We start from the raw sequence: 27,594 nt of genomic DNA, 5'->3' as shown, positions 1-27,594 counted from the left end.
CTGTTTTTATACAATGGCACTGAGGGCAAGGAAGGCATTTCCTGATTGATCACTTGAACAAGGGAAATATTTTTGCCTGTTCCCTAAGGAAAAAGACCCTCCATTGCTTTCTAAATGTTGTTCAGGAAGCCACAAGCCTGCTACGTCTCACAATTAGACTCTGAGTAACTTCAGAGGTGGTGACACCGTACCCTGAGACCTCTCAAAGGTATTTTGGCAGGAAAAATAACGTCTGCTGGTACTGGGAGAGGCTCTCCCAGAAGCTTGCTGGTGTCAATTGAGCTTCTCACATAGGTCCACGTGGGTCTGCTCCACCACATCCAGCTGCTGCAGGTCACACTATGCTCATGGGGCACTGCTGAAGAAACTTTCCCCCCAGTCCCCACCTGCCCTGTGAGGCTTTGCGTCACGTCACTGGTGGTTTTGAAGCACGTGAGCTGATTAATACCTAATGGGTAAAAGCGAACCAGGAAATACATCCTAGGAGAACAACTTGCACATCTCGGGTGCTAACAGCATCCGGCTAACCGGGACGAAGTCAGCGCTACCCAGCCGATGCAGGCACTGCCAGGACGGTGCCGCACGCCTCTCTGCCAGTCACAGTGGTGCTGGCCTGGGCATGGAGCAGCAAGGGAGGTGTTCAGCACGTCCTGCTGACGGCTGTTCACTCTGACAGACAAAGTGGAGCCCCGAATGATACTTGCACCAGGCACAGGTCGTCCTGTGCGCTGCATGCAAGCAGCATGCCCTAGTTCTCCGCAAATGACTCTTGGACTCCCCCGGCTCCTTCCCGCAGAGAAGTCTGTCCCGTCAGGTCGTAGGGGTGAGGAAGAGGAGGAAGGTGGATGCAAGGGCACCGAGCAGCATCTCTCCCCGGGCCGAATTCCTTGCAGAGCTCTGCTCCTCCAGTGGGGGCGTGCACATCCTCTTCTTCGTGGGTTTACTGGGTCTTTCACCAGGGGGTATTTTTTTTCCCAAGTCAATTATTGACCCGCCTGAGAGCTCGGGGTACCTTTTAAGGGCATTTTTAGTTTCCGTAGCAAAGGAGAAAAACTATGGCCCAGATGGTCTAAAAGCCAGGAGGAGAGAAAGCGGTGGAGGAGGAGGAGGAGGAGGAGGAGGAGGAGGAGGAGGAGGAGGAGGAGGGGGGAGGAGGAGGAGGAGGAGGAGGAGGAGGAGGAGGATGGGGATGAAGAGGCGGCCCGGCGGCGCCCTCTGGCGGGTGCCGGTGCCGGGAGCCCTGCTCTAGGGGAAGGGGCCGTTACAGACTTGGATCTCCTCGCCCCGAGACCCTGGTTTCCTAAATCCTGGTGTTATTTAAAGATGATGCCTGGGAGGATTTCAGCACTTCTTCGGGCGATTCAGCTCCTTTTGGCCACCTTTTTAGGCTTTCCTGCATGCGTATGTGGGCACATGCACAGGAGCATCATTGGGTGAAAATAGGGTTTTGTGAGAAAGTGCTGCAAGAAAGAAAACCTTGGCTACAGTGGTTCCTCACAGATACCACAGCACTGGTGTGACGTTAAAAAGCAGAGTTGAGATGTAGATGTTATCTAAATAGTGGCTTGTGGCATTCAGCATTTGGAGACAGGTCCTGGAGTTCTGCCCTGTGCAGAACTTTTACTGTAATACCCAGTTTGTGCTCAGCTTTATACTGATGAACACATCCGTACCAATTCCATATATTAACCAGCTTATGGTCAAAATGGTATAAATAGAATCATATCAGGGAAAATCCCAGTAAATCACTCAATATTGCATAGTTTGGATAATCACATAAAACTTTCTATGGCTGGAATTCAAGACACATCTAACTCTAATAAAGTGTAACTCTACAGATCTGCAACAGCACTGCAGACAACTTGAGAGAAGGGGTAATTTTGCTTAAAGAGAAGTAGTTTAAATGAAAAACCTGTTAAGTAAAATCTCCAGTGTAATCTTCTGGGTGTTCTGAGGAGTTAAACTGGTATCATCCAGAGGGACCGTGTCAGTTTACCTTGGTTGAGGATCTGGCCAGATGTGTTTATTCTTTCACTCACCATAGGGCAGAAAGATATTGTAATATTCAGAGCAAAGGGCAAAAGAAAAGAAAATTGTAAAGACAAAAAAAAAAGTTAAAATAGGAAAAAGGATGAAATTAGAGGGTGGAAAGAAAAGGAAGAAGAAAAGCCTTCATGGAGATTGCCCTATTCTTAAAATAAAATACAGTAAGTTAGCAATCAGAACAGCAAGGAAATATCATCAGAATGGAGTTTCTCAAATAACTATGCAGCAGTAAAACACACTAACATAATCCAGACAGAAATCATCTGATGGGTCAAGATTATTTTAATACATAGCTATTAAAATTTATTTATTTAGCTTTCTCTCAAAAAAAAAAAAAGAAAAAAAGAAAAAGAAAGAAACTCAGGACTCCTTCAACATGCTTAGTGTCTATAAAAGTAAACTTTAAAACCAATATGGAGTCCACAGGGCAACCTGGATTTCCCATATTTACTCTGACAGTGCAATTAGATGTCATGAAAATAAAACCATGATTACCCCATGAAACATGCTTATGTCATGTATTTGGGGAAAAAAAAAAAAAAGGCAACAGAAAAAGGTATGTGGTTTCTGACAGAAGGCATTTTCTTGCTGTGGGGAGGGGGGCCAGGCAGAAATTTTGATCCTGATCCTGCAATCGGATTCATCACGCCTGACCTCCATGCTCCCGCAGTGCCTGCCGGGGTCAGCAGAACTGCGTGCTAAGTGCAGGCGTCTGCCCACGGGGACCCGGGGCCTTCCAGCTGCCTGCTGCGGAGGCCGGGTTCACCTCCATGCACACTCTGGAAGAGGAGCAAGAGATTCCCACAGGGGAGCCTTGCGCTTATTTTTAGTCCTCCTGTGCTCTCGCTCAGTCCCGCAGAGATCGCGCGGAGTGCTGGCCTTTCTCCAGCTACGCGTGCTACCTGCTGGCACCAGGTTGAGCACTGCTGAAAGTCAACCCGTCCCATATTTCCCCAGTGAGAAAAACCTCGCACACTGCAGTGACTGTCCGGAAGCTGCTGCTGCTGTTGCTAATCCAGCTTTGAGTCAGCTTAAATACTGTGTCCCAAATGTGACCCCTCGGTGCCATTTCCAGCACCACAGAGAACAACACTTTTGCAGCTGATTGTCTCTTGCACCCCTCCAAAAAGGCTTCGTTTCTTGGCATGCTCTAAATAGGCAGGACAGGGAGGTTGGTGTGCATCTGGAGAGGGACAACACTCTGGATGTACCTCTCCATCCTGAGCTACATCTCATGATCACCAGCGAGGCTGCAGGGGCACTCTGTGCCTTCCAGATGCAGAGCCAGGTACCACCTGCCTGTGCTCCTCCAGGCCCCAGAAGTCCTCACAGACTGATGACAGCAGGCAGGACCTGCAACAGTTTTGTTTCAAGCAAGAGAAAGCATCCAAAACCCAATTCCTGCTTTCAGAGGCGCTACAAGACCAGGAGACCGGCCTGCACTCACACCACTTTGTTGCCTTGGACTCTGACCATTCCCCCCTAGCAGCACGTTGTGTTCTGCCTGCTCTAACGTGTGTGGGCTGAGAAAAGCTTTTGGATTGAGCCCTTCAAGAGAGATTGGCAAACCTGTTGGGCTCCTGCACAAGGTAGATAGATTTTGACTTGTCCAGCTGCACTGGGGCACGTCTGGGCACACACAAGAGCAGAACTTGAAGCATGTGTGGAAATACAAAATAAAAACAGAATGACTCATGGCATTTACTGGCCATTGCCCTGTGGTTTAGACAGTTCCTGAACAAAGATTTTGAGGACCTCCACACTGATTTTGGAGGTTATGCACCTCCATTCCTTGTCAGATATTGTTGTAAATCCATTTGTGGATACAACGTCTAGAACCATGTTGGTGTTGCAAGTTGAACTCGATGAAGAAAGTCCACTATGGCAGGTAGTTGCCTTGATGCTCTGGGAGAACCTACAGCCCGAGTTGTGTGCCTAAGACCCGCAATGAAGAAAGAAGAGAGCTCAGGAGGTGCAGAAGGTGTCCCATTACAGCTCTCCTGCAGAATGAGGGTGCAGCAGGTCATAGCTAAAAAACCTTAAAAACTGGTAGGACCACACACCAGTGTCAAGGCTTCAGAAAAGTGCCATTTTCTTTTGTGGTGTTAACCAATTAATTATTAGGACTCTCGGTGGGAGACGGTGCTTTGTGCTCCATCAGGCAGGGAATGGAACTGAATCCAATGCAGGCAGGGTCTCTTAGAGGTCTGTGTAAAAATAGGCATAGTGCACTGTTTGTATTTTCTCTCTTCCAGGGTGCTCTGATTCAAGCAGGGTACTTGGAAAATGCCTACAGGACTGGCTCGTACAGGTGAACCAAGCAGAGGAGATTGAACATGTGGACTGGACTTATAAGTGAGTGAGCTAGTCTAAGGAATCAGGCTGAATTAAGACATTATAGGCACTTTTGTGGATCAGGCATTTGGACATTTTTGAAGATTTCAAAGGAATCAAGAGGCAGAATACATCAAAAATAAATCAAGTGTATTCTAATGATGCTGAAGGTCCAGGAGCAATCATGACCTTCCACAAACATCTTGTGCATTCATTGTTTGCATTGTTTTCAGCAAGTCTGAAATTCAGACTCCTTGTTGGGGAACCCTAGCACGGATTTAAATCTTTCAGTCTAATAGTTTTGCTATTTAGGCTGCATAGCAAGGAAGAAAATAGCTTGAAGAGGAAGAAGAAGGGGTCGGTTAAATACCTTCAGCAATACTGAACCACAGCTCAGTACCGAGATTTTGCTTACACTTGCTTATCATGCAAGTGCTAAAGAAAAGATTCTTGGGGATTATAAATCTGACGTCTCTTGGAAGTGCAGTTGTCCATGGTTACTTTACGAAGACAGTGGGTAAATTTCCTCGTAACGAGGAGGTGACAAGTCTTCACAGGTGTAGTCTTCCAGCAGTTCTTCTGGCTCACCAGCACTGTCCTCGGACCTGAAAATTGGAAGAAGATGAGGCACAAAAAAGTATTTAGCAAACACAAAAGCATACAAGTAACCTCAATTCAGTGTCCTGTCAGCCTTATCTGGACAAAGTACTTCTTGACTTCAGTGGGAGTTTTGCTTGAGAAAATGCTACAAGATGAAGTTTTACTGTAATTCAGCTATTTGCTGTATTATTTGTGGAGTGTAAAAATGTCAAGAGGTGACCTTTGTTTTCATGTTTTCTCTGCCTGTTGCACGTGGTGCTGAGAATGATGGGCCAGTCAGCAGTTTTGCAAATAGACTTTGATAAAGGAACTGAATGACTTAATTTCTAGGCAGGGTATAATTCTGAGTAAATCCTGTAATTAGAATACTTTCCCTTAACAGTCTGTATATAATTATTTTATGTCTGATTAAAGTAGTTTCCCACTGCTCTGTAATACCTGTGATCTTGTTTGTACCTCAGAAGTAGGAAAAGAATAAAGGTTGGAAGATTGCTAGAGTGGCAGAGTGTACTGTGACCAGCCGCAATGAGCAGGGAGAACATCTGGTACTGAACTGACTCTTTCATAGTTGTGAAAATGCTGTTTGTGCATTCACTCTTGTATTGTGACTCTGTTTGAGTGGACATAGAATAACAATCTTCTGAAGGCAGTAAATCAGCATTAAAAATACACATATAAACAAAAAAGCACATGTACAGGAGCATATGTACTAATATCTTTGAAAATAACAAGAGATTCAGTAGATTAAAAATTAAAAGGATTCATAAGTGAATTCTATTTGAAAATAGTGTTTTCCAGAAAAAAAAAAGTCTCTATGACATTTACTCAACAAATATTTCTAACCAAGGGGAAATTAAAAAAAAAAAAAAAAAGTCTGAAGGACAACACACTGGAGTAGCTTTTCTTTCCTTTGAAATCATACTCAGCACTTTAATTCTCAGAAATCTCTGTTCAACCGTACCAGGAAAATTCAGAAGACATACCTTTGGTTCCTTGTATTCTCTGCAAGAAAACTGGTGTAGCTCTCGTCTCCAGTAAAAGCTGGGTTGTCCAGAGGGTAGGCTGGGCAGAAGTGAGCAGAGCCTGGGCTGGGGATCGGGGAGGCACTGGAGGGAGCAGCACCACAGCAGCCGAGCACGGGGTGCAGGTATCCTGGATTCACAGCGATGCCTTCCTGCGATGGGTAAGGCGGGGGGATGTACTGCACCACGGTAGCACCATGAAAAGTTATGGGCTGGTTAATCCCGGTGAACACGAAGGACTGTCCGCCTGTGGCCTGGTCGATGTCTGATGTGTTTTCCTCTCTTTCTTTGCAGGGCTTGCACGTAAGCATGTTAAACTTGCAGACAGCAATCAGGATAAAAGTCACGCCGACAGACAGCAGAATAGGCCCTAGTAACTGGGTCCACTCCAGGTGAGTAATGCCATCATATTTTATCCATCCCATCACGGTGAAAGTGATCCCCACCAGTCCCAAAAACACACCTGAGAAAAGCAAAGTGGCACCAGCTTTGTCTCCATCTGACACCAGGACATCAGACCTGTTTGTCTGGTAAGGAGCGACAGAAAACACGTTCAAGGAGAAATCTTCTACATTGCTATTGTTCTGCTCCATTACCAAATATCACGTATCTCCTTTCTCAAGAGAAAGGGGGTTTGTAAAGGACTTTGCAGAGCATTTAAAGTCGAAGGTTCGGGTTAATTATACAAGAACATTGTGCGTGTATGGTTAACAGAGTCCATCATGTGAAGGAATAAACTTTGCTTAGAAGAATAAAGGTCTGAGAACTGAAGCCTGAAGTGACCACTAAAGACTTCTTGAATTACCACCATTGCTTCCGAAACAGCTTCACCCTTGCGTGGCTACTAATCCCTTTGTTTATCCCCTTCTTTAATTTGGCACCCACTGATCCTTCCTCACTGTGCCCTTGCCAGATGGGAGAGAAAGGAAGCTGAGGTCCCCACGGCTTCTCTCACCCCCCCCCCCAGCTGATGCATCCAACATATGGACAGCACACATTCGGCCAACAGCACTGCGAGGACTCGCTCCCTCGCCTTGGGCCACCACTCCAGTAACCCGGGTCTGCAGGGAAATACACGGCCACCGCTGTCAGTGACCTTTGTAGACGCGTCCAGACCCCTGCTGCAGCTGATTCTGCAGGCCAGACCTTCTGTGGTTTACACAAATATCAAAGAAAGCTTTCTGATGGCGTGCCAAGAGGGAGTAGTGGGAGGGTAAGGGGGAGCAGGGCGGTGAGTGCTGAGCAGCCTGAGAGAACTGCTGGCTATGGGAGAGCAGTTACTTCCAGCCAGACAAAGCATTTTCAGCTGTTTGAAGGTAGAATAATTACTCTATAATTTCCCCTTAACTGTAGACATTTTTTTTTGTTGTTGAGGGATTGCCACCCCTTCCTCAGAGTTTAGGCTGAGTAAATCCCCCCCACACTGAATGGTGCACAGCTGCAGGGATGAGAAAATGTCTCCTGGAACATGGTAGAGCAAGGGATCTCGTCCTCTAAGGTAAGTTGTGTATTCACAAGTACCTGGAATGTTACATTTGCACCAAAATTGAATGTTTTGTTGGAATTCCCTTCTGACAGTACTGTGTGGCTAGTAGAACACACTTTTGTTCCTGAAATCCTGGGGCTCCACAGTTGAAACTGGCATTGCATTAATGTCAGGATTAACCATTGTCCTGGCAGCAGCTGGTTCATACTCTGCACGTACCTGATCTATGGGCAGAAGAGTGTCCCACCCTTCTCCTGTTGAAGTAAACACCACAGCAGGATCAAGTCTTAAGCAAGGATACACCAGCATTGCTTATTTGTATCTGAAATATTAAAAAGACAGATTAATTGAATGTTGAGATTTCTGTTTCCTCGTGGTTTCAGAGTAAAGTAATTGCTCTTGGAGTGCTCCAGTAGAACATCTTTGTGCAATTCCTTACGGAGGAAAAATCTTCCACTACTCAATCTGTTTTGATTAGCATAGCAGGGGAGCACATGCAGTACAGAGATTACTCCTCAGGAGGTAGAACATATAATGCTATTTCCTGCTACCAGCAGCTTTGGGGAAGCAAGCTTATCCTGAGATTTATAAAATAAAAATAACTCTAGAACTAGAAAACTCACCTTCTTTCAGACTGCATCTTCAAAACTGATGAAAGTGCCCTTAGCCTATTGTGCATTCATATCAGTTCTGAACGTGGCTGCTCACCAAAATCGGTGCTCTCAGAACTGATGCTGAATATGTTTGCAGATGTGTCTTTCTCTTCTTATTTGTCAGCAGACAGATCTTGCAGAACATTAATGCTGGACTATTAAAAAAAAAAGTCAGTGAGGTTTACAAAGTCAGTATCATGGCTCTTCTGTTACTGAGGGTGCCAACAAATTTTCAGACAAATGCACTGAAGATCAGCCCTGCCCCCAGCACCAAGTCTTGTCAGAACCCCATGCACCACCTGAGCAAAGTCTAGGGATTGCAGTGTAGTGGCTTTGTATTGCTCCAGCTCAGTTAGAAGTGCTGAAACATTAGATAAGGTAAAATTGGTAATTGTAGCCAAATTGGCTAATGTGGTAATTAGAACACCACAAAATAAATAATTTTTAAACTTATATTTGGTAAAATAACTGGAATGAACTTCTGTTGCTGCTTTCTGCAAGTCAGATTTTTCCACGCTGTGAATCATTCCAGTCTCTGTTTGCTGAATCTCCCAGGCTTTCCAACATCCTCTTTAAAGCAGTCATATATCACATTCACTGCCTAACTAATGGTATACAGAGAAGTAATATCACCTTTCTACTCACAGCCACTAAAGAGCTCTGCAACTGTTATTTGCAACACCTCTGTGCCAGAGCTCTTCCTCACTCCGTGCAGCAGTCCTTAGATGCTGGCTGGAATCAGAGATTTCCAGGTCAGGTGTTGCACCATCCCGTGGGTTACTTTCCTTGTCTCTGGCCTAGGACGTGCCTTATTGGTCACTGAGCAAGTGCACAGTGGAGCTGGAGAGTGCAGGTGGTTTCTTCTAAGACTGCTTGTCACTTGAACTTCAGAAATGTGATGTTTGGTACAGCAAGATCTAAATTAAAATTATACCTTTCCCTGTAAATAGCCCCCTTTTTACCTGTAAGGTATAATTTTCTCTAACCCTCCCCATGTTTCTCCCATTATTTTCCCAGAGAGTGCCAATGCTGTATTCAGGCAGCTGTCAAGGTCTTAAGAGATTACCAGATCACATTGATTTTATAAGGCCAATACTTTCCTTTGCCAAGTAAGTGGATGTTCTGGGAACTCGCAGATGGTGATTTACTAAATGCACCCCTTTTACCTGGAGTAACTGCTAAATGAATGAAAACGGTCTTGTTAAACCCAGGAAGTGGAACTGAATGAAATTTCCAAAATCTTTCTCGTTTTATTTCAGAACAGTGTCACGCAGAGTACTGGTATCAGTTTTGTCAGACAGATAAATTGGAGACTACATCCCCACTATCTTCAAGTGACTCCCCTGTTTGTTTCAGGATCTTTTTTCAAAACAGGTAATTTTCAGGTCTCACTACAGTACTGCTCTGGTCTGCTTCAGGGACCTTACACCTGAATCCAAGCACTGCTTTATTTTCTGTTCCTCTGCATAATTTTCTGTCATGAATACAAGTCTTATCCTGCAATGCTTGCTGTTGGAAGCAGGTTTTCTGTAGTGCTCTGTACCGTCTCAGTTCTCTAACCAGTTTCAAGAGTCATCCTAACAAACACTGATGGGTCTTCACTTAATCCTTCCTTTCTCCTCTTCATCTGCTCTCAGTTCTTACTAGGTTGTTCACATTATCACTCTGTCATACTAAGGTTTTATTTCTTACATGCCTGTAATAGAACCAGATGTTTAGCCATAGAACATCCAAAAGGTGCCATAAAAAATAAAACCAAGTTATACTGTGGTACTGCACACTGATAAGCTTTTAGAAGAGAAGGTATAAAATATAACTCCATAATGAGATTTTCAATTACAGGGAGATCGAGGAGTCAATGATTTGACCCAGAGAGACCCTTTTCCTAGAGAAAGGAGACTATACTTGACATCTTTAGAGAAAAACACGAATTATGTGCGTTAGACTAGCACCTAACCATGAATTAACCTCAACCCCTGTGGCGATGTACTGCTTCAATACCAGCCTCAGAGCATAAACATGCAGAAAGGATCCAGTTCAGCCAGCTGCCCACAGCAGTATCTAGATACAGGGTGGTGTTATACGCTCCCAGGGAATGTTGTCTTGCCAGCAGGCCAACCGAATCAAAGGTATTTCCATACATAACTATAGAGATAGATGCATGTATGGCAGAGGAAGGAGCACAGATCTAGATCAAGGCTGACACATTAGCTGCAGAGACATGGAGGTATTGGCAGAAATGTCTGCCTGGACACAGAAATGCCCCATAGGCTGTGACTCTTAGGAGACAGGATGGAAAAGGGGTAGTGGAATACAGTGCTAGGCATAATGAAGTACAAGGTTGAGCTGGATGCACTCCAGCAAGTGCAGCTATCCTAAAAGAAGCATCATTTGAAAAATCTGTGTAATTTCATTTTTTCACATAAGAGTTTTCAATTTATCTAGCTGCTGGTGATGCAGGAAGAAAGACTTCTCCTAGAGAAAAGGTATCCCTTTATGTATTTATGAATATTTCTCATATCCAAAGCATTGTTGTGTTCAAGTTAGAAGCTGGGCAATGTCAATGCAAACATCAATGAAGACAGATCTTCACTTACAAGAGGATAATCAGTCCTTACCTCCCACTTTGCCTGTTTAAGTAAGTGTGAATCAGTAACCAACTTGATTTGCTCCCTAGCATTTGTATGTCAAGCACTTAAGCTAACCTTAGGGCAGAAACGGGGTTATAACACCATTAGCGTGATAGTAAAGTATGTCACTTCCTCAATAAAAATGCTATTCAGTATTGTTTTAAGCTACTTTTATAGTTTTACAAGGTGTTGCTTCCTTCATAATATAGGCATTTCACTTCTACTCCCCCCATCAAAAATTACTCCCACAAATGCTGTTCATGCAGTGGTAGCCATCAGTGGTAGATGAAGATCTGCCAGCGTTTTACTCACGTTTTCTGACCTTGCTGAAATGGATTTTGACAACACAGTAAGCAAATACTCTTACCCTGGCGTGGTTAGCTGTCAGTGTTGAGCAAGTTATGGAGTGAATTTTAAAGGAATGACAATCCAAGCCAAAAATAGAAGGTGCTTGCACAGCTGCAAGATGAACTATTCACTAGGCATCTTTTCAAGATGATACACAAGGAAATTCTGTTTACAAGCTTCATTTTAAAAGGTAAGTAAACCTACCCCTCCCAAGAAATTCAAGGTGGATTCAGCTGACGCTGAAGAGCCAGGCCAACAGCTTTCCACAAGGTGTGCTTTTTACAAATAAAGTGATCCACACAGGATCTACAGTAGAAGATCAAAACACAATAACCTTGAAGGAAGATTATGTTTCAGTTCAGGGTTAACATAATTTACTTGATGTACGTGGTCTCTTGGATACATCTAGGGAAAAACTGATTGAGCAAGTTGTAGAGAGCACAAAAGGCTAGTAACTACAGTTAGCAATCAGATGTCGCCTGTATCTTTTAAAGAAAAAAAAAAAAAGATATATTAAAGATTTATGTCTGTTTAGATTAATCACTCTTTGATTTTTAACCTTCTAAGGAAATGAGTGAGTATTCATTTGTAATTCAAACAACAGGAAAAAGCCAACATGGGCCTTTGTTTGCACATGATTTTTAAGGTAAAATACCTCATCTTCTGTACTCACTATATAACATCATGACAGACCCAGAGACAAGCTCCTTTGACACACACAGGATTTTGTATGCACAAGTCACACAGGGCAGTGGGCACCACTGTTAAGAAACAGGCTAGAAACACAATTAAAAAACAAACAAACAAACAGTAAGACATTAGATGATAGCTTGGATTATAGAAGGCATTTGAGGAACAGTGTCCTTTAAAAACTCACTACTTTAAAAAAATTGAGGGAAGGAGGAAAGAACAAAAAAACCTGCTGGCTTTGTGGCTCCCCTTCTTCACGTGGACATGTCCCATGGCTGAGTCATACCAGTGTAACCAAGGTCCACATATTAAAACTCTCTCTGTGCTGTGCTTGGTCATTACTCTGCATGTATAACTCCCTTAGCTCTGTCACTGGCTAAGTACACCTCCCTCACTGGCTGGTTTTCAGCTCTGTTGCTGGCTAAATGTACCTCCCCAACGTCATTTTTTTTTTTTTTTGTGTGTGTGTGTGTTTTGCTGCAAAAATTGCTGCCCCAGCATGACACAGAATGATGACACAAAGGTGGAAATAAATGGCCAAATGTAGGAGTTACTAAATATCTCCCTGAAGTACTCTGCTGGTGAGAGCTCTGCATGGTCATAGGAAATACAAGGCAATTGCCTTTCCCTAGGCACAGGAGGGAACTTGAGTGCTTAATTCAAAGCTTAGCATTCTGTTACACTCAGGTTCCCTGAAATTCATCAGGGTAGAAAACAAATCCTGTTTGGTTGGGGTCCCACAGCACGCAAGTGTTTAGGGACTCAGCTGAACAAGACAGAGACCACTCTTGCAAGATGTTTTAACACTGGTAAAGTTTACCACATGTATAGGGTTTACGTGGCAAGGTTTTGGTAGGAAGGGGACTGCAGGGGTGGCCTCTGTGAGCAGAGACCTGCAGTTGCCCCATGTCAAACCAGAGCCAGCTCCAGACAGCTCCAAAAGGGACCCACCACTGGCCAGAGCTAAGCCAGGGAGCAGCGCTGGTTGGGCCTTTGGGAGAGCAGATTTAAGGAAGGGAAAAATGGTGTGCTACAGCAGCTGGGAGAGAGGAACGAGAAGCAGCCCTGCAGCCCCCCAGGTGAGTGCAGCAGGAGGGCAGGAGGTGCTCCAGGCAGGCAGCAGCAGTTCCCCTGCGGCCTGTGGAGAGGCCCCTGGTGGAGCAGGCTGTCCCCCTGCAGCCCACGGGTCCCACACGGAGCAGATCTCCACGCTGCAGCCCGTGGAGGAGCCCCCGGTGGAGCAGGTGGATGTGGCCTGGAGGAGGCTGCGGCCCATGGAGAGCCCCCGCAGGAGCAGGCCCCGGGCCGGAGCTGCAGCCCGTGGAGAGGAGCCCACGCAGGAGCAGGGGGTCTGGGGGGAGCTGCCGCCCGTGGGGGACCCGTGCTGGAGCAGTTTGCTCCTGGGGGATGGACCCCGTGGTACGGAGCCGTGTGGGAGCAGTTCTTGGAGAGCTGCTGCCTGTGGGCAGCCCCTGCGGGCTCGGTTCGGGAAGGACGGCATCCCGTGGGAGGGACCCCACGGGGAGCAGGGGCAGAGAGGGACGGTGAGGGAGTGGCGGAGATGAAGTTTCAGGGACTGACCACAGCCCTCATTCATCTACACTGCTTGAGGACAGGGGGTAGAAGAAGGTTGCTGAAGAGGTGGTTGTAGTTTGCATTTAGTTTCACACTGTTCTAGTCTACTAGTGATAGGCAATACATTGTATTCATCTCCCTCTGCAGAACCCCTTTTGCCCATGATGATAATTGATGAGTGACGTTCCCTATCCTTATGTCAAGGCCTGAGCCATTTCCATTGTATTTTCTCCCCCTTTTCCTTTTAGGAGAGAGAATGAAAGAGCAGTTGTGGTGTAGTTCAGCTGCCCAGCCAGGGAAAAACCACTACACCACACTGAGTGGAGCCCAAAAAGAAACACTGGCACCTTCCATTTCAGGTCTCTTTTTCTCAAACTGAAAGGTTACAACAGGTTTCATGTCAAGTCAAAACACAAAGGTCAGAAGCAACTCCATTGTGAATTATCATCTCCTACAAGCAAACATTTCAATTACAGACAGATGAGCTAAAAGAGGGCTGCAAGGCTGCATTTCTGAAAGGTCAGGAAAGAGCTGTGTCAGTTAAAGACATGCTCTATGCATTTCCATGAAACAGCATCTCTCACATTAGCTGGTAAATAATGCCTGCTCCTGGAAAATACTCACTCTCACAAAGTTAATCAGTACTACTTGTATAAACCATAAATGATGACATTTAATAGTGGTATAATCCCCCTGAAGTCAGTCATTACCACAGTTAAACTGACAGCTTATTAACTATCCTCAGTCTTGCCTCAGGGCTCTTAACTGCTGGCTAAAAACTGATTTTCAGGGGGATTATACTTACATAAGGACCAGAGAGGGTCTAAATTAAACTGTGTAGGGCTTGTTACTAGGCAGATGAAAAAGTAACCACTTAAGTTCTCTATAATGTATTAGCTCCCCATCTTAAAGACTCCTATGGGCGATGCTCTCAGAAAACAAAGTTAGTGACTGCAAGGAAGTATTTTCCGCAAAAGTTACACAAAAATAGAAATAAAAGTATTTCTCAATGATTTCTTCTTTGACGCTCCAAACAGATGTAATTAAAAGAAGTTTGTCTCTACTTACTGCCTCCATTATAGAAAGAACTAAATATAGAAACCGAAGCTGTAGCATAACAAGATGAACATTTATCATTCTATTCTTGCAGTAAACTAAATCACTTCATAATATTCATTCAGAAGACCAGCATTATCTTGCATTTCTTGGAACAGAAACTCATCATTTGTTCTTGTTAATGAAAAGATCAGACCGAGCCACTATTACTGCTTTTATTAGAAAATGTAAATAGTCATAAAGTCATAAATCTGAGTCAAAAGTCACAAATCTGAGTGTACAATTTCATCTAAAAATGAAATCTAGCTGACAGTCCTCTATGAGCTGGTGTACGATGTGGCTAAGGAAACAGATGAAGATGATAGAGAATATTCATTACTTGTTACTAATACATTTTCTTCATATTCTGGAGGTGATTCAGAGGAGAGAGACAGCATTGGTAAGATATCTGAAGGTGAACTGCATCCAGAAATTGTACATATAGCTTCATAGTCTCTAGCAGCAACTGTTCTATCATCATCTGCAAGCTGTGCTCTGTAAAACAAAACAGCATATTAATATAGCTCATTTCTCTATACCAAGTGAAAAGTGAAATTACTCTTGACTTACATGAACATACATGTATGCACACTCCCTAAAAACCCCTGAAGCAAAGAACTTATATAGGCATTAGGATTTCACTCAATGTGCTGCTACATTATGACTCAAAAATTCTATTACTTCAGATGGAAGGGCAAACAAGCTCCTTTCTAATTCACATCACAGCCTGGCTTACGGGTATTAGCTGGTTTTGGCAGGGCAATCTTACTAAATCTTTTGATCCTTTGCTCCTAATGTATCTTCCTTTCTGCAGTCTATCAGTCTATTCTCCTCTTCTTTTACGAAAGACTGTTACTAGACTTAGAGTTGCATCACTAAAATAGCAATCTCTAGCAGTTTGAGACCTTAAATGAAAGGAAACTTGAATTTTTATAAGTCTTCCAGCAACCTGTTAAGACATAAGGAGTAGCACTCCTGCTCGGAGCCAGAGAAACAGAAGCAACTGTACACCAGACTACTAAGTTCTGTGAAAGTCAAGGAGAGCAGTCAAGTAGTCACTGCTTTCCTCTAACCGTCACAGCTAGATGCCAATTGGTTGCACCCACACTGTTCTAGTACGCTGCTCATCTCACCCTGGAGGTGGCCCTCAGCATATTGCTTCAGCTGCTTCCCAAGAAAAGGGAAGAACTCCTCATTCTTTACGCCTTACTCCCAGAGCCAACTTGTACTTGTGCGTACATCTGTATCCCCACCAATTCCGCATGTGGTGCGGGAACGCTGAGCATAGTCACCTCATCTCCAGTAACAGCATTCATAGAATCATCAAGGTTGAGAAAGACATCCAAGATCATCTTGTACAACTGTCCCGCTATCACCAATAGCATCCACTAAACCACATCCAACCTTTCCTTACACAACCCAGGGACGGTGACTCCACCACCTCCCTGGGCAACCCGTTCCAATGCCTGACTGCTCTTTCTGAGAAGAAATGTCTCAGAATTTCCAACCTAAACCTCCCCTGGTGCAACTTGAGGCCATTCCCTCTTGTCCATTGAATATGTATGTTTAGAGGAGAAAGAAGCCACTGACACAATTTCACAGTGTGATAAGCAGGAAGAAGTAAGCACCATTCTAACACAAGCCTCCTCCTCCTCTGTGGCACTTAGGTCTTTGGACATGAAAAGGGTTTGTGCTTGCTTGCTTCAGGGGAAGATAGAAGAATTTTGATGTAGAATTGATATCAGACACACAGCTAATACAGCTGGTCATGGAACTCACCACATCATGTGAGCAGAGAAATCTGGAGTACAGTGGAAAGCTGGTAGAGCAATCACTCAACAACTACAACCATGTGGACAGAGCTAGGCAGACAGGGACTCCTGCAGTGATGGTGCTTCATATTGGGCATAGTCTTGTAGACTAGAGTCATCCCATTGAACAAGCCTCACTCAAGCTACTGACCCACAGATTAAAACCAAACTCATTGGCCCCTCCAAAGGGTAAAACCTCCTCAGTCCTGGATCATTAAGGGCCTGAGAATAAGTTGGGTATATGGTATCTAGCTTTTGGCCAGACCTAGTCGAGGCTCCTGGTATGTGGCCTTACAGTAACCTCTTTCACCCTTGATAGCAACCCACTGCTTCTAAGCCACAGGGGGAGATGTCCCTGAAAACGTGTATAATGCAGGAGACTCTTCAATCAGCCAACTATTCTTGCTACCTAAGCCTGGTGGTGGCAGCATCTAGCAAATCACGCTCTACTCAGGGCATAGAGGAGTAGCTACATGGGGAAGGTACAACACCTTGTTATGAAGTTGGCATTGCAGCCTTGCTTTAAAGCTCCCTGTAGTCTCCTGCTCTTCTTCCACGGTATCAAGGTATCCTTCTGTCTCACCACGCTGTCACAGCAGGAACAGGGCAGACCAGCAAGGGCCTTTCCACAAGGCAGTGAACTAAGAGTCACAGGGAGCACAGTACACATGCAAGTGGCACTCCCAAGGTCATGGGACCTCTGGACGGGAGTCATGAAGTGTTCATCACACTGGTTCTACAGAGGCTTCCTAATGTCTGGCAGGGTCACCTTCTCTTGGACTGTTTATGGAAGAAATCTGATCTAGCAATAGCTAAATAAGGCCACTGATTTAAGATTTTGTCACAAGTTCGTTTCATTAATAAACTTAAAAAAATTAACCCTTATGGAATATACTTGGTAGTGTGACTCCCAATTCCTCTTTTATAGTAGGATATTTCTGTGCCAGTAAATAAGGTATCTGAAATAAGTTAAGCAGAGTAGAAAACTTTATAGTGCCTAGCAGAGAGAGTTAATTTACAGTTATTTAAGAACGTGTTGAACACCTTGAGAAATGTCATTTCCAAAAACAGACAAGAAAACAGTCTTACCCATCGCTGAAGATAGAGTGGTATGGTGGAGGATTTTCACTTGCAGGCAAGCCACTTGATGTAAGACAGTGTGTCACAGTCGGTGACATAGGGTCAGAAAAATAAGGTGGTGGAGGTGGTGGGAATACCATTATTGCATCACCTAGGGAAAAAATACCAAATTACTGTCTCTGAAAAAATAAGCATCCTTTTTTTTTTTCCCTCTAGATGTATCCTAGAACATTTCCTGTCTTTGAAATTACAGTATTTTTACTTGTCTACCTTTTAATGTAGAGTGCAGTGACACTACATATAGATTGTTACATTCTGAGCTGCAGAAATACATTGGAGTTACATTTTGGGATAATACTGTTTCCAATTGAAGACATAGCATATTCATAGATGGAAGAATTCATTTAGAAAATTCCACTGGGTGGTTTTCTAGCTATGAGATAAACGTCTTTACTGTTGGCTATCTTCAGAAACTGGAAGTACAAAGCCCACAGTTATCATTGACTCAATTTAAGGGTAGACAAGCATTCAGTTTTTTCTCATGTATCTAAAACAGAAGTTTTATGAATCTGCCCATATCTATTTCACTGCTATAAGAAAAGCATTCAAGTCATGAATGATTCTGATTACTACTTCATGTGGATTTTGAGTGCCTTGACAGTTTCCCTACCAAGTTACTCAGGCACACTATTAACACAAGTACCACAAAGCTACAGATAAGTAAGTCAGTATTAAATGTACTGTGTAGCATATCTACCAATTTCATATTTGAGGATTCTTTTTTTAATACAATAAGTTGTGCATAATGGACCTCAAGTCCTGTCAGACTACAGTTGAGCAATACTATGATTAATCCATTAATCCTTCCTGAGAACTACAGAGTTATCAGAATAACCTATGTATACAATGTATTCATGGGGTTTTAAAAGCAGGGTGATACTCAGGACAGCATTTCCTCCTAATAAACTAATTAAACACGGTATATTCTGCAATTAACAGAAGCACCTTTCATCAGTCAGAGATTAATTGCAAGATCTGGCCATTATTCAGGGAAATACAATACAAGACTTATGAATCACTCTCCTGCTTAGGGGGTTCAGATCTCCAGGCTAAAATGAGTCTCAAATATAGTCACAGAAGTCATTAGACCTGTGATTTACACTCTCAGCTACACTCTTTGGGAAAGGAAGTGAGATTAGATTCATTTGTGCCAGCCTATGTGGTTTCTTTTGCATAGACAATCAGGTGCTGCTTTTAATGCCAAAGGAGGTTTTCTCCTTGTGAAAAAGGTAACTGAAGTGATTGTACAGAAAACAAAAGACATAGCAACTTAAACTCTAAGACTCCACTTTGTCTGTTTGGACATAACAGAAACAACATGCCTATAGCCCAAACAAGTAATAGTCATAAATAAGTAAACCATTAGTGGAAAGAAAACGAGCTCAAATTAGAAGTTCACACATTTACCCACCTACTGTAACTTGTAAAGATTCAGGGCTCTGAGGATGTTCTTCATTTTCAAAAGATTCTTGGCTGAGATTGAAGTTTTGTTTTTTAACATGAGCTATCACAAAGAAACACAACCCAGTAAACACAATCAAAGGCCCCACGATTTGAAGCGACAGGAATCCACAACCCTGGAGATTCACATCAGAACTGCTAGTCTGGTTGAGCTGTACAGTGTGCCAACCAGGGCTGCAGCCAGGAACCCAAATGCCCAGGATACTAATTAGCATTCCACTCGTCAAAAATAGGAATCCAAAGATGAGAAACTGGGCAAACTGACAGCTCCCTCGACAGAAAACAAGGCTGTATACTTGCTCATTTTGCAATTGTCTTTGTCTTATATACAGCCTGGCCCTTGATCTTGCCAATAAAAGAAAAACTAAGCCAGTTACAGCCAGCACAGGCCCAGAAGCCTTAAGAACCCCATTACAGTCACTAAAGGTTTCATATGGGCATGATTGTAGAATAAAGACTGAGAGCAGAAATCCAGCACAGAGAAAGACTGCTCCAAAAAGAAAAAAGAAAAAAGTAAGTTTCTCATGTTGTCCATTATTTCCTTCACCTCCTGGTGCAGGAACAGCCACTGGATACATTACAACAGAATCTCCTCAAGCAGATATTTCTTTTTCCTGTTGGCATTCAGTGACAGAAAACTACAGTTGATCTGTAAACATGAAAATACACAAATCAAAAGAAGAAAAAATAGCAGGACTAGATACATAATGTTTACTGCTACATTTGCTACTCAACCTATTTGAATTGCATGCTTTTAGTATATTTTCTGTTTTGCAGTAATGCTGTCATGGAATAAAGGGCCTAATAAAGTTTGTTGCCATTGAATACACACAACAGGTCAAAACTTACTTTAGAGTTACACTGAAAACAACTGTAACACCCCACAATTGTGGATGTACAACTAATGAACTGTTTCTTTAGAAATACAGTCTTATGATTAAGGGGACGTTAATATCAAAGAATGAATACTTGAAACAAGGTGTGGTTAACTTCCCCCTGAACACAAAGCTAGGAGAAACTTCTGTAGCATATGGTAGGAAGTGGCAAGTGTTGAAAGAAACAACCTTAATGAAATTGAGTTTAGACGACTACTGGCCTTTTTTTTTTCTTAACTGAGTAAATCTTCTAATACATACCTTTTAAAGCATGTACATCTTGTTTCTTTTTCCACAGCCACTCGAGACTTTGCAGTTTCTCTCCGTAAGTCACCTTCCTGTCCTACATAACCACAAGAGCAAGTACACAGAGGATTTTTGGTTCCGTTCTGAAAGTGAAAAAAAGCCATGTTAAAGATTGTACTTCAAGTTTCACTGATTCCATAACCAGAGCTGGTACGTGTATCGCTCCCACACTTCCTTTCAGCTTTCCTTGTTTCTGAATCCTTTGTCTATACTCCAAGAAAGCTTTAAAAAGAAATAACAAAGGTGGCTCCCAGAAGGCTTCTGGACCTATCAGCCTGTGGGAGTTCAGATTCAGAAGTAACCAGAATACAGAAGTTAGTGCTGAGGCCAGTAACAGTTTTGTGCATACAGACAACAAATCTGCTGATGTTGACATACCAGAGCAGGGAAAGCCTGACTAAAAATTAGGACAGAGTGCCATCCAGTGAGCTCTAGAAAAAAATTTACTTATGTCATTACTAACAGGGAAGTTTGTACCGCTCTGACATAGGGATCAGATTGATAGCTGCAACCACTGAGATCTCTGTCCAAGCAGCTACCATCTATCAAGAGCTAACCTGAAACCAAGGGGAATTTCAGACTGGAAAATAGCAAGTTCAGAGGCACCATGAGAAAACGGTCTCCTTTGGAGAGCAGGAGGTACTTAATCCTGCCCATACTGCAGTGTTTCAACACTGCTCTCTTCCCTGCACCAGTAGTCTTCCAGGACAGGCTTTGTCTGTGACTTGGAAATACCACAAGGGACATCAGACTGGAGCAGTTTGTCAAAAATGGAAGCAGGTAACTGGTTTAATTCGCTGTTTCAGTTAACCTTCAGCATCTCCTCTACCAGTTTCTAGTGCCCTGCTACAAACTGAGACAACTGGAAGCTACAAGTTAAGTTAGACTGACTCCTCCTTACATATGCCTCAACAGCTATTCCACAAGAAAAACAAAATATTCTGTGATTTCTGGAAGCAAACTGTTGAACATGTGTCAGCCACAACAAGCTCCATGTCACTCCCCAGTAACTGCAATGCCCCACTGGGATGAAAACAAAACATAACCATAAAACCCACTAGTCACTCAAATACATAATTATCTAATTATCTGTCTGCAATATAAGGCAATCTATTGAGTCACTTAATGACTTGTAAGAGCAGAATCCCACTTAAAGAAAGGGGTGAACAGATATACAAACGAAGTTACTAGATCTGCTGAACATCAAACAGGACCTCTAGCAGCATGGGAGAAGGCAGAGAGCATGCTGGTGACAAGGCACAGTGAGCACAAGACCTGAAGGGCAAGGGAACAGGCTGTTCCACAGCAGCAAGATGACCACTGCAGGAAACAGTCTCCTGACTGGCTATCTCAAACAGCGTAAGTAAGGGACATGCCTCAATGAAGCCCATTACTCTGGTCAGTTCATTCATAAGCTATGCTAAGTATTTCTTCCCTATTCTGAGAATAACTTCCCTTTACTATGAATGGTTTGAAAAACTGCAAGTGGGGGCTCCCTTATCATAGAATCACAATGGTTTGGGTTGGAAGGGACCTTAAACACCATCTAGATCCAACCCCCTGCCATGGGCAGGGACACCTCCCACCAGACCAGATTGCCCAAAGCCCCATCCAGCCTGGCCTTGAACACCTCCAGGGATGGAGCACCCACAGCTTCTCTGGGCAGCCTGTGCCAGTGCCTCACCACTCTCAAAGTATTTCCCCCTTATATCTAATCTAGATCTAACCTCTTTTAGTTTAAAGCCATTACTCCTTGTAATATCCCTACACTCCCTGACAAAGAGTCCCTTCCCAGCTTTCCTGTAGGCCCCCTTTAGGTACTGAAAGGCCACTCTAAGGTCTCCCTGGAGCCTTCTCTTCTCCAGGCTGAAGAACCCCAACTCTCTCAGTCTGTCCTTATAGGAGAGGTGCTCCAGCCCCTTGATCATCATAGCCTTCCTCTGGGCTCATTCTAATATTTCTGTGTCACCCCCTGTGCTGGGGGCCCCAGATGTGAATGCAGGACTCCAGGTGGGGGTCTCATGAGAGCAGAGGGGAAGAATTCACCTCCCTCATCCTACTGGCCACACTGCTTTTGATGCCTTGATAGTACTGAGTATTATAGGAGTGTTACTCATGACTTCACTTTGGAAAAAGCAGCTATGCGGGGCAGTAAGGGTAAGAAAAGAAGAATAAAGAAATCTTGATAGATTTCAAACTGAAGACCTTTACCCAAGCATACTTCTAATACTGCATGAGTTGGAGTCAATTTGAAGGATCTGTTTACGAACAGAGAAAATAATTAGGTTGGTCACTCCTTCCTCAATTTCACTGGTCCTTCCTAAATTACCTTTTTTTTTTCCCTAATAACTACCTACACTCCCTGATGACTAGAATTTTTCCTCATTTTCATAATTGATTTGAGCTGGTTCAGAGTTATTGACCTACAAGGATACTAAACTGAGTAAATGGCCTCTGAAATACAAGAACACGCAAAGCCCAGTTTTAGACACAACTGTCTTGAGATATTTTTCTGTTGAGGCACATTAACCATTACAACAGCAATACACTATAATTAGAGAAAAGTCTGAATGCTTTCTTTGCAATTCCCTTTAGGGAAGAAAATATGGAAATAAGTACAAGAAAATTAGAACAAAAGGAAACAATGTGAAGTGGAAAAAAAATAATCAAGTGTTTAGTCTTTAAAAAGAAAAATCTAGAGGTTTGTTCTCTTTGCTCCAACACAGTGCCTGTTTCTCTTCCACTAATCTTGTTGTTATGAGATTAAGTTAAAACACACATTAGAAATGAAGCATGTGCATATTTTCTTAATTCTCTCAGGCCACAAAAGAAGGAACATTCAGAACAGCCTGTTGTGGCTTTGAAGATGAAAGCCACAGATTTTATGCTGCAAAATCCAAGGGCAGACTAATTTTCATTTGTGCTACCACCAAATTTTAATAGTAAACCCAATGAAAGATTAAGCCATATTTCTTGTGTTTCAAGAAGTACTTTAAGACAGAAGCAAGGCTTATATTGACTATGTGTTTGAAATACTTCCACAAGATTAGGTATCATATTGACACAGGGAGGTCTTCACTTCCTATTTACCCCTAGCTTGAAAGCAGACATGAAATAACAGGTCAGAAACTGCTGGCATAAAATTCAACAGTGTAGAGACAGTTAAGTATGAAGGAAGGAGAAACTGGAAACATGGCTTGTAAAGGAAGTCTGGTTATGAGCTTAACTTGAATGATATAGTGCTTTATCCTCTTGTAAGTCTGGCCTATGACAGGTATACAGAACAGGAAATAACGTAATTTTTGCATGTAACGCTTGTGATACAACTTTCACATTATGGATGAGTCAAAGAATTTAAAAATACAAATTTTGATTCTAAAAAGGGGACATGTTGCTTTCTGTTTGACCCTTCAGAGTTCAAGTTTTCTAAGATTTCTACTGCAAACACCAGGGCTATAAGCTTACTCTCCCTTACCCATATGAAATTTGATATCCTCATGCAGTCATGAATTCAGGAACTGAGGACTAAAAGAAAAAAAACATTGGAAGAATTAAAACACTTCTGTCTCTCTGTTTTATGTCTCCCAGAGTAGGCCCCATTTCTGCTATTTCACTTGCAAATGCACCCAAATCTTTTCATGCACAAGGACCACGCTCTTCGGACAAGAGGGAATGGCCTCAAGTTGCACCAGGAGAGATTTAGGTTGGAAATTAGGTGACATTTCTTCTCAGAAAGAGTAGTCAGACATTGGAATGGGTTGCCCAGGGAGGTGGTGGAGTCACTGTTCCTGGGGGTGTTCAAGGAAAGGTCAGACCTGGTGCTTAGGGACATGGTTTAGTGGGTGATATTGGGGTAGGGGGATGGTTGGACCAGATGATCTTGTAAGTCTTTCCCAACCTTAATGATACTATGACCAGGTCTAGTTTATACAATTATTTAAGAACTACAATATCTAACCCTTTTAGCTGTTGTCCACAACAGCAACTTCCAATGGACTCAGAAGCCATCTCTTTCAGATATTTTCCTTTTAACTGTTTTCACCCCTAATTCCAATTTTGACCTCCTCCTGCAAAGTCGCCACTGTCATTCTATGTTTTTTCCTTCTGGTTTCTAGTAAAACCATGAATCCTGATAGGACAAACTAACTGGAGGGAAAACCTCCCAACTTTATTCAGTTTAACTTCCATGTCACAACTCCAGAGGGCTCTCTCCTTCTTCTTCCTTTGCCTCTCACTCCTTGTATAACTCACTTCTCCATTTACATACAGTATGTCCCCCAAACTGCACTCTTGACAGTCAGCAGAACTATCTTTCTGTGAGCACAGCTGGTCAACCTAAAGTAAATTGGAGTTTACCACATTTTTCCACCCCCCATGTACCACCCGCTCACCCCAACACAATTTTTAATCACTTGTGTAGGTAAGGGCAAATGCCAATTAGCCTGATAGTACTTTCAGTTTCCTACTATCAAGCAACAATAACACTACCAGCACTAGCAAGTTTGCAGATGCTAATCTAACCAATTTGCTCTCATATATACGCAGAGTAATTAGTGCCCAACGTTGTTCTCATCTCACATAACATCTGACATCCAAGAAGAAGGATTTTCAGAATTTAAAAGATGCACAAAACAATCTCCAAGCATTCAGTGGATGTCACAGACAGAAACTCTACCAATATGAGTTGACAAAATGATTATACCAGCTCACAATATAAGAAGGGTAACACTGCGTTGTTAGTTCTGAGTGTTGAAGGTGGGATAGGACTAAGCGTCTGGAAGAGTGCTGGAAAACACCCGCAGTAGGAAGTTACAGAAAACAGGATAATCCTGACAGTCTCCAGGCACGTGTGCAGCAGGGATCCTTCTCACCACAAACTGAGAAAGTGTCAGGGATTCTATCCTGTGCCAGACAACTACACTCCTTTAAGAAGCTGCCAGCTACGATCCCTGTGCGCTACAGAGAAAAATGATTAGAATAGAAGCTGGCCCCGATCCTTTTTGGTAGAGGTGTCCTTGCACTGATGCCATGGTTGGATGCAAGGATCCCAGAAGGGCGCATGGCCACAAACAGACATTTGCAGACCAGTTCAGCAGACGACTGGTTGGGTGCCATGCAGACAGTGAGGATAAAACCCATATTCAGCAACAACTCTGAAGGATTCCTGGTAGGTAGGATTCTTTTTTACACAGAACACTCACAGCACACAGGAGCTGGGGTAAAGCAGCTCTTGTTTTCTCACCAGTAGGGAGACTAGGTAGAAAATAAATAGAGGTGAGGCCCAAGCACACAATTAAAACCAGAGGTGACTTTCTTCAGACGCATAACACAAGGCAGAGCAGTTTATGTAAAGTTCTGGGAGGATCTGTCCCACAGATCTGATCGACATTGAGTGACAAAAGGCACAGGCAAGGAGACTTACAGATCTTTGAGGCGATACGCTTGTGACCATCGAGACGACCTAAGACTCCACAAGCTGTCCAGAGCCTTCCTGTCTGAGTTTCTTGATGCTGCCCTTGGGCACTAAAAGACAACCAACACATGGACAAAGCAATTAAGCTCTACTCCGTTCAGGAAAAGCACCATCCCACCAAAAGACCCCACCTCGTACTCCAGCCTGTCAGACAGGCTCTCCTCCAAGCCACAGAGGATCTCAGAGGGGCAGGACGATGCCTTGAAAGCGCAGCTCGTGCGTGTAGCAGCGAGAGCCAGGTGGCAGCGAGCCTGCCCGGGGCGAGCTGGTCCTCACAGGAGAAGCCTCCTCACCAACCCCATGCCACCAGCACGGACAGCAGCGTAATTCGCACAGGGCTATGTAATAATTCCCCATCCTCCCGCAGGCCCAGAGGTCCCTGCATGAGACAGGCAGGCCCAGGCTCTCCAGGGAGCAGCAGAAGAGCCTCTCTGTTACTCCAGGACACCACCGCCCTACAAAAGCGACGCGCAGAGGACCAGCCATCGCCTCCACCCCTCACCCGAAGGGAGCCAGACCCACACCGACAACAGCAGCACAGCCGGCGGCTGTCGGGTGGCACAACACCCCGCACACCCGCCCCACGGAGGTCAGCAGGAGAACGAGACCTCCTCCGACACCCTCCTCCGGAGCCGCCGCTCTGCCCCGCGGCACCGTCCCCAGCCCTCCCTCCCCTCAGCGCGGGGACCACCCGCCATCTTCGCGCCCTCCCGCTCGCTCTCTCGGCAGCAGCACCCCGACATGGCGGCGCGGCAGGTGCGGGGCAGAGCCGGCAGCTCGCTCGCTCGCTCCTTCTTTCGCTCCTTCCTTCCTTCCCAGCGCCCCTTACCTGGCCGGCCCGCGGACAGCTGCCGTGGTTCAGCCAGCGCCGCTATTTAAGCACCTGCGCCCGGCTCCGCGCACCTGGGCGGCAGCGGCGCGGGGCAGGGCTGAGCCGAGCCGCCCAGGGGCCAGGGGCGCGGCGGCGGTGGTGCTGCTGTTGGTGGCTGCTGCGGCGGCACCGCCTCCTCGTCCCCGCCTCCCCCGGTGCCGAGAGCCCCGCCCGCTGGCCGGCAACGCCCCTCGGTCGACCTGGGCTTCTCCTGTCAGCCCTGAGGGGCGTCCGGCAGCGCTCCGGGGCGTGAGGAGGCTGAGGCGGGAGGCGACGCCATGTCAGCCGCCCCGCGGCTGTGAGGTGACCGCCGGGGCTGAAGGCCGGCCGGAGGGGATCCATCCGGGATGGGCTTCCCAAAACCGGCCGCAGCCCGCCGGTGTGTTTGCTGCCCGGCTGTGAGGGGAGCCGGCCGGCCGGCCTGCCGCCGTGCGGGTGCCGCTCGCCCCTCACAGCCCTGCGTACGTGGCCCGGGTCTGGCGCACACCCGAAATACGGGTGGTTTTGGGGTGAGGCCGATGAGTGTTGCTCTCGGGAGGGTTGCGCCACACCTGCCATCTCTGGATCCCTTTGGTCACAGCCTTCTGTGTGTCCTTGACCTGAGACGTTGGGTTTTGAGCAGGATTCCCCTTGCTTTTCATGGTCTGGATGTGCCTGGTGTTGCTGAAGGTGACACAAGGTGATGCCACGTTTCCTGCTCCTCCTGCCTACCCTTGGCATTTCAGTAGGATTCTATAGTTAAAGCAAGCAAACAAACAAACAAAAAACAAAAACACAAACAAACAAAAACAACAAACACTTCTGCACACTGGGAAAGTTGCAAGGCATTAAAGATAGGCCAAGCCTAGGAGTAAGAGATTTCCTTCAGTGGTGAGTCAGTTCAGGCAGTGGAAATGTGAGGAGATGCTTTCCCTCCAGCTTCCTAGGTGCTGGCAGCATGGAGGAGGAACGTGGCTTTGGCAGCAGAGATGAGAGCAGAACAGTGAACAGCAGGCTTAGGTGGAAAGGTAAAGAAAAGTGGGAGTAGCTGTGCAAGAGGACAAGGAGCTAAGGGAATAAGGTTGGGATGTACCACTTGTAAGTGCATGGAGCTGTGGTTGGACCTGAATGACCATGGGACTAAAGCTGCTCCACTGGTTAGGCCCAGACTGGCAGCTAGTGAGGTGCAAGGGAAGCTT

The 27,594-nt window shown here is 44.7% G+C and overlaps 2 protein-coding genes across 3 annotated transcripts; both read right to left on the bottom strand.

Moving 5' to 3' along the window:
• Window positions 1–2,312: 2,312 nt before the first annotated feature.
• Window positions 2,313–7,668, bottom strand: TMEM174 (transmembrane protein 174). Its single transcript, XM_083819009.1, has 2 exons — window positions 5,964–7,668; window positions 2,313–4,985 (listed from the first exon to the last, which is right to left on the bottom strand). Exons 1-2 carry the CDS (start codon window positions 6,593–6,595, stop codon window positions 4,883–4,885), a joined length of 735 nt encoding a protein of 244 aa, XP_083675135.1. The 5' UTR covers window positions 6,596–7,668; the 3' UTR covers window positions 2,313–4,882.
• A 6,973-nt stretch (window positions 7,669–14,641) lies between these two features.
• TMEM171 (transmembrane protein 171) lies at window positions 14,642–26,545 on the bottom strand. Of its 2 annotated transcripts, XM_083817659.1 has the most exons (7): window positions 26,375–26,545; window positions 25,495–25,595; window positions 23,548–23,597; window positions 20,028–20,155; window positions 18,842–19,540; window positions 17,380–17,521; window positions 14,642–14,974 (listed from the first exon to the last, which is right to left on the bottom strand). In XM_083817659.1, exons 5-7 carry the CDS (start codon window positions 19,467–19,469, stop codon window positions 14,758–14,760), a joined length of 987 nt encoding a protein of 328 aa, XP_083673785.1. In that variant the 5' UTR covers window positions 19,470–19,540; window positions 20,028–20,155; window positions 23,548–23,597; window positions 25,495–25,595; window positions 26,375–26,545; the 3' UTR covers window positions 14,642–14,757. The 2 variants fall into 2 exon arrangements, with proteins under 2 accessions (XP_083673785.1, XP_083673784.1); XM_083817658.1 differs by lacking the exon at window positions 23,548–23,597 and having other exon boundaries at window positions 26,375–26,527.
• Between the last annotated feature and the right edge of the window lie 1,049 nt (window positions 26,546–27,594).

This window comes from Anser anser (genome assembly GCF_964211835.1).
Source record: "Anser anser genome assembly, chromosome: Z".
NCBI classification, from domain to species: domain Eukaryota; kingdom Metazoa; phylum Chordata; class Aves; order Anseriformes; family Anatidae; genus Anser; species Anser anser.
The sequence above is the reverse complement of the archived record's forward strand: the minus strand, read 5'-3'. Positions and strand labels throughout refer to the sequence as shown.

What these genes read in the sequence shown, in the direction of transcription:
- TMEM171 (XM_083817659.1), bottom strand. Translation starts at nt 19,469, where the DNA reads ATGTATCCAGTGGCTGTTCCTGCACCAGGAGGTGAAGGAAATAATGGA. An exon ending in ATCTTTACAAGTTACAGTAG is followed by an intron (nt 17,522 to 18,841) that starts GTGGGTAAATGT and finishes TTTTTTCCCTAG; the next exon opens with GTGATGCAATAATGGTATTC. An exon ending in CACTCTATCTTCAGCGATGG is followed by an intron (nt 14,975 to 17,379) that starts GTAAGACTGTTT and finishes TTTGTTTTACAG; the next exon opens with AGCACAGCTTGCAGATGATG.
- TMEM174 (XM_083819009.1), bottom strand. Translation starts at nt 6,595, where the DNA reads ATGGAGCAGAACAATAGCAATGTAGAAGATTTCTCCTTGAACGTGTTT. An exon ending in GAGAATACAAGGAACCAAAG is followed by an intron (nt 4,986 to 5,963) that starts GTATGTCTTCTG and finishes TCCAATTTTCAG; the next exon opens with GTCCGAGGACAGTGCTGGTG.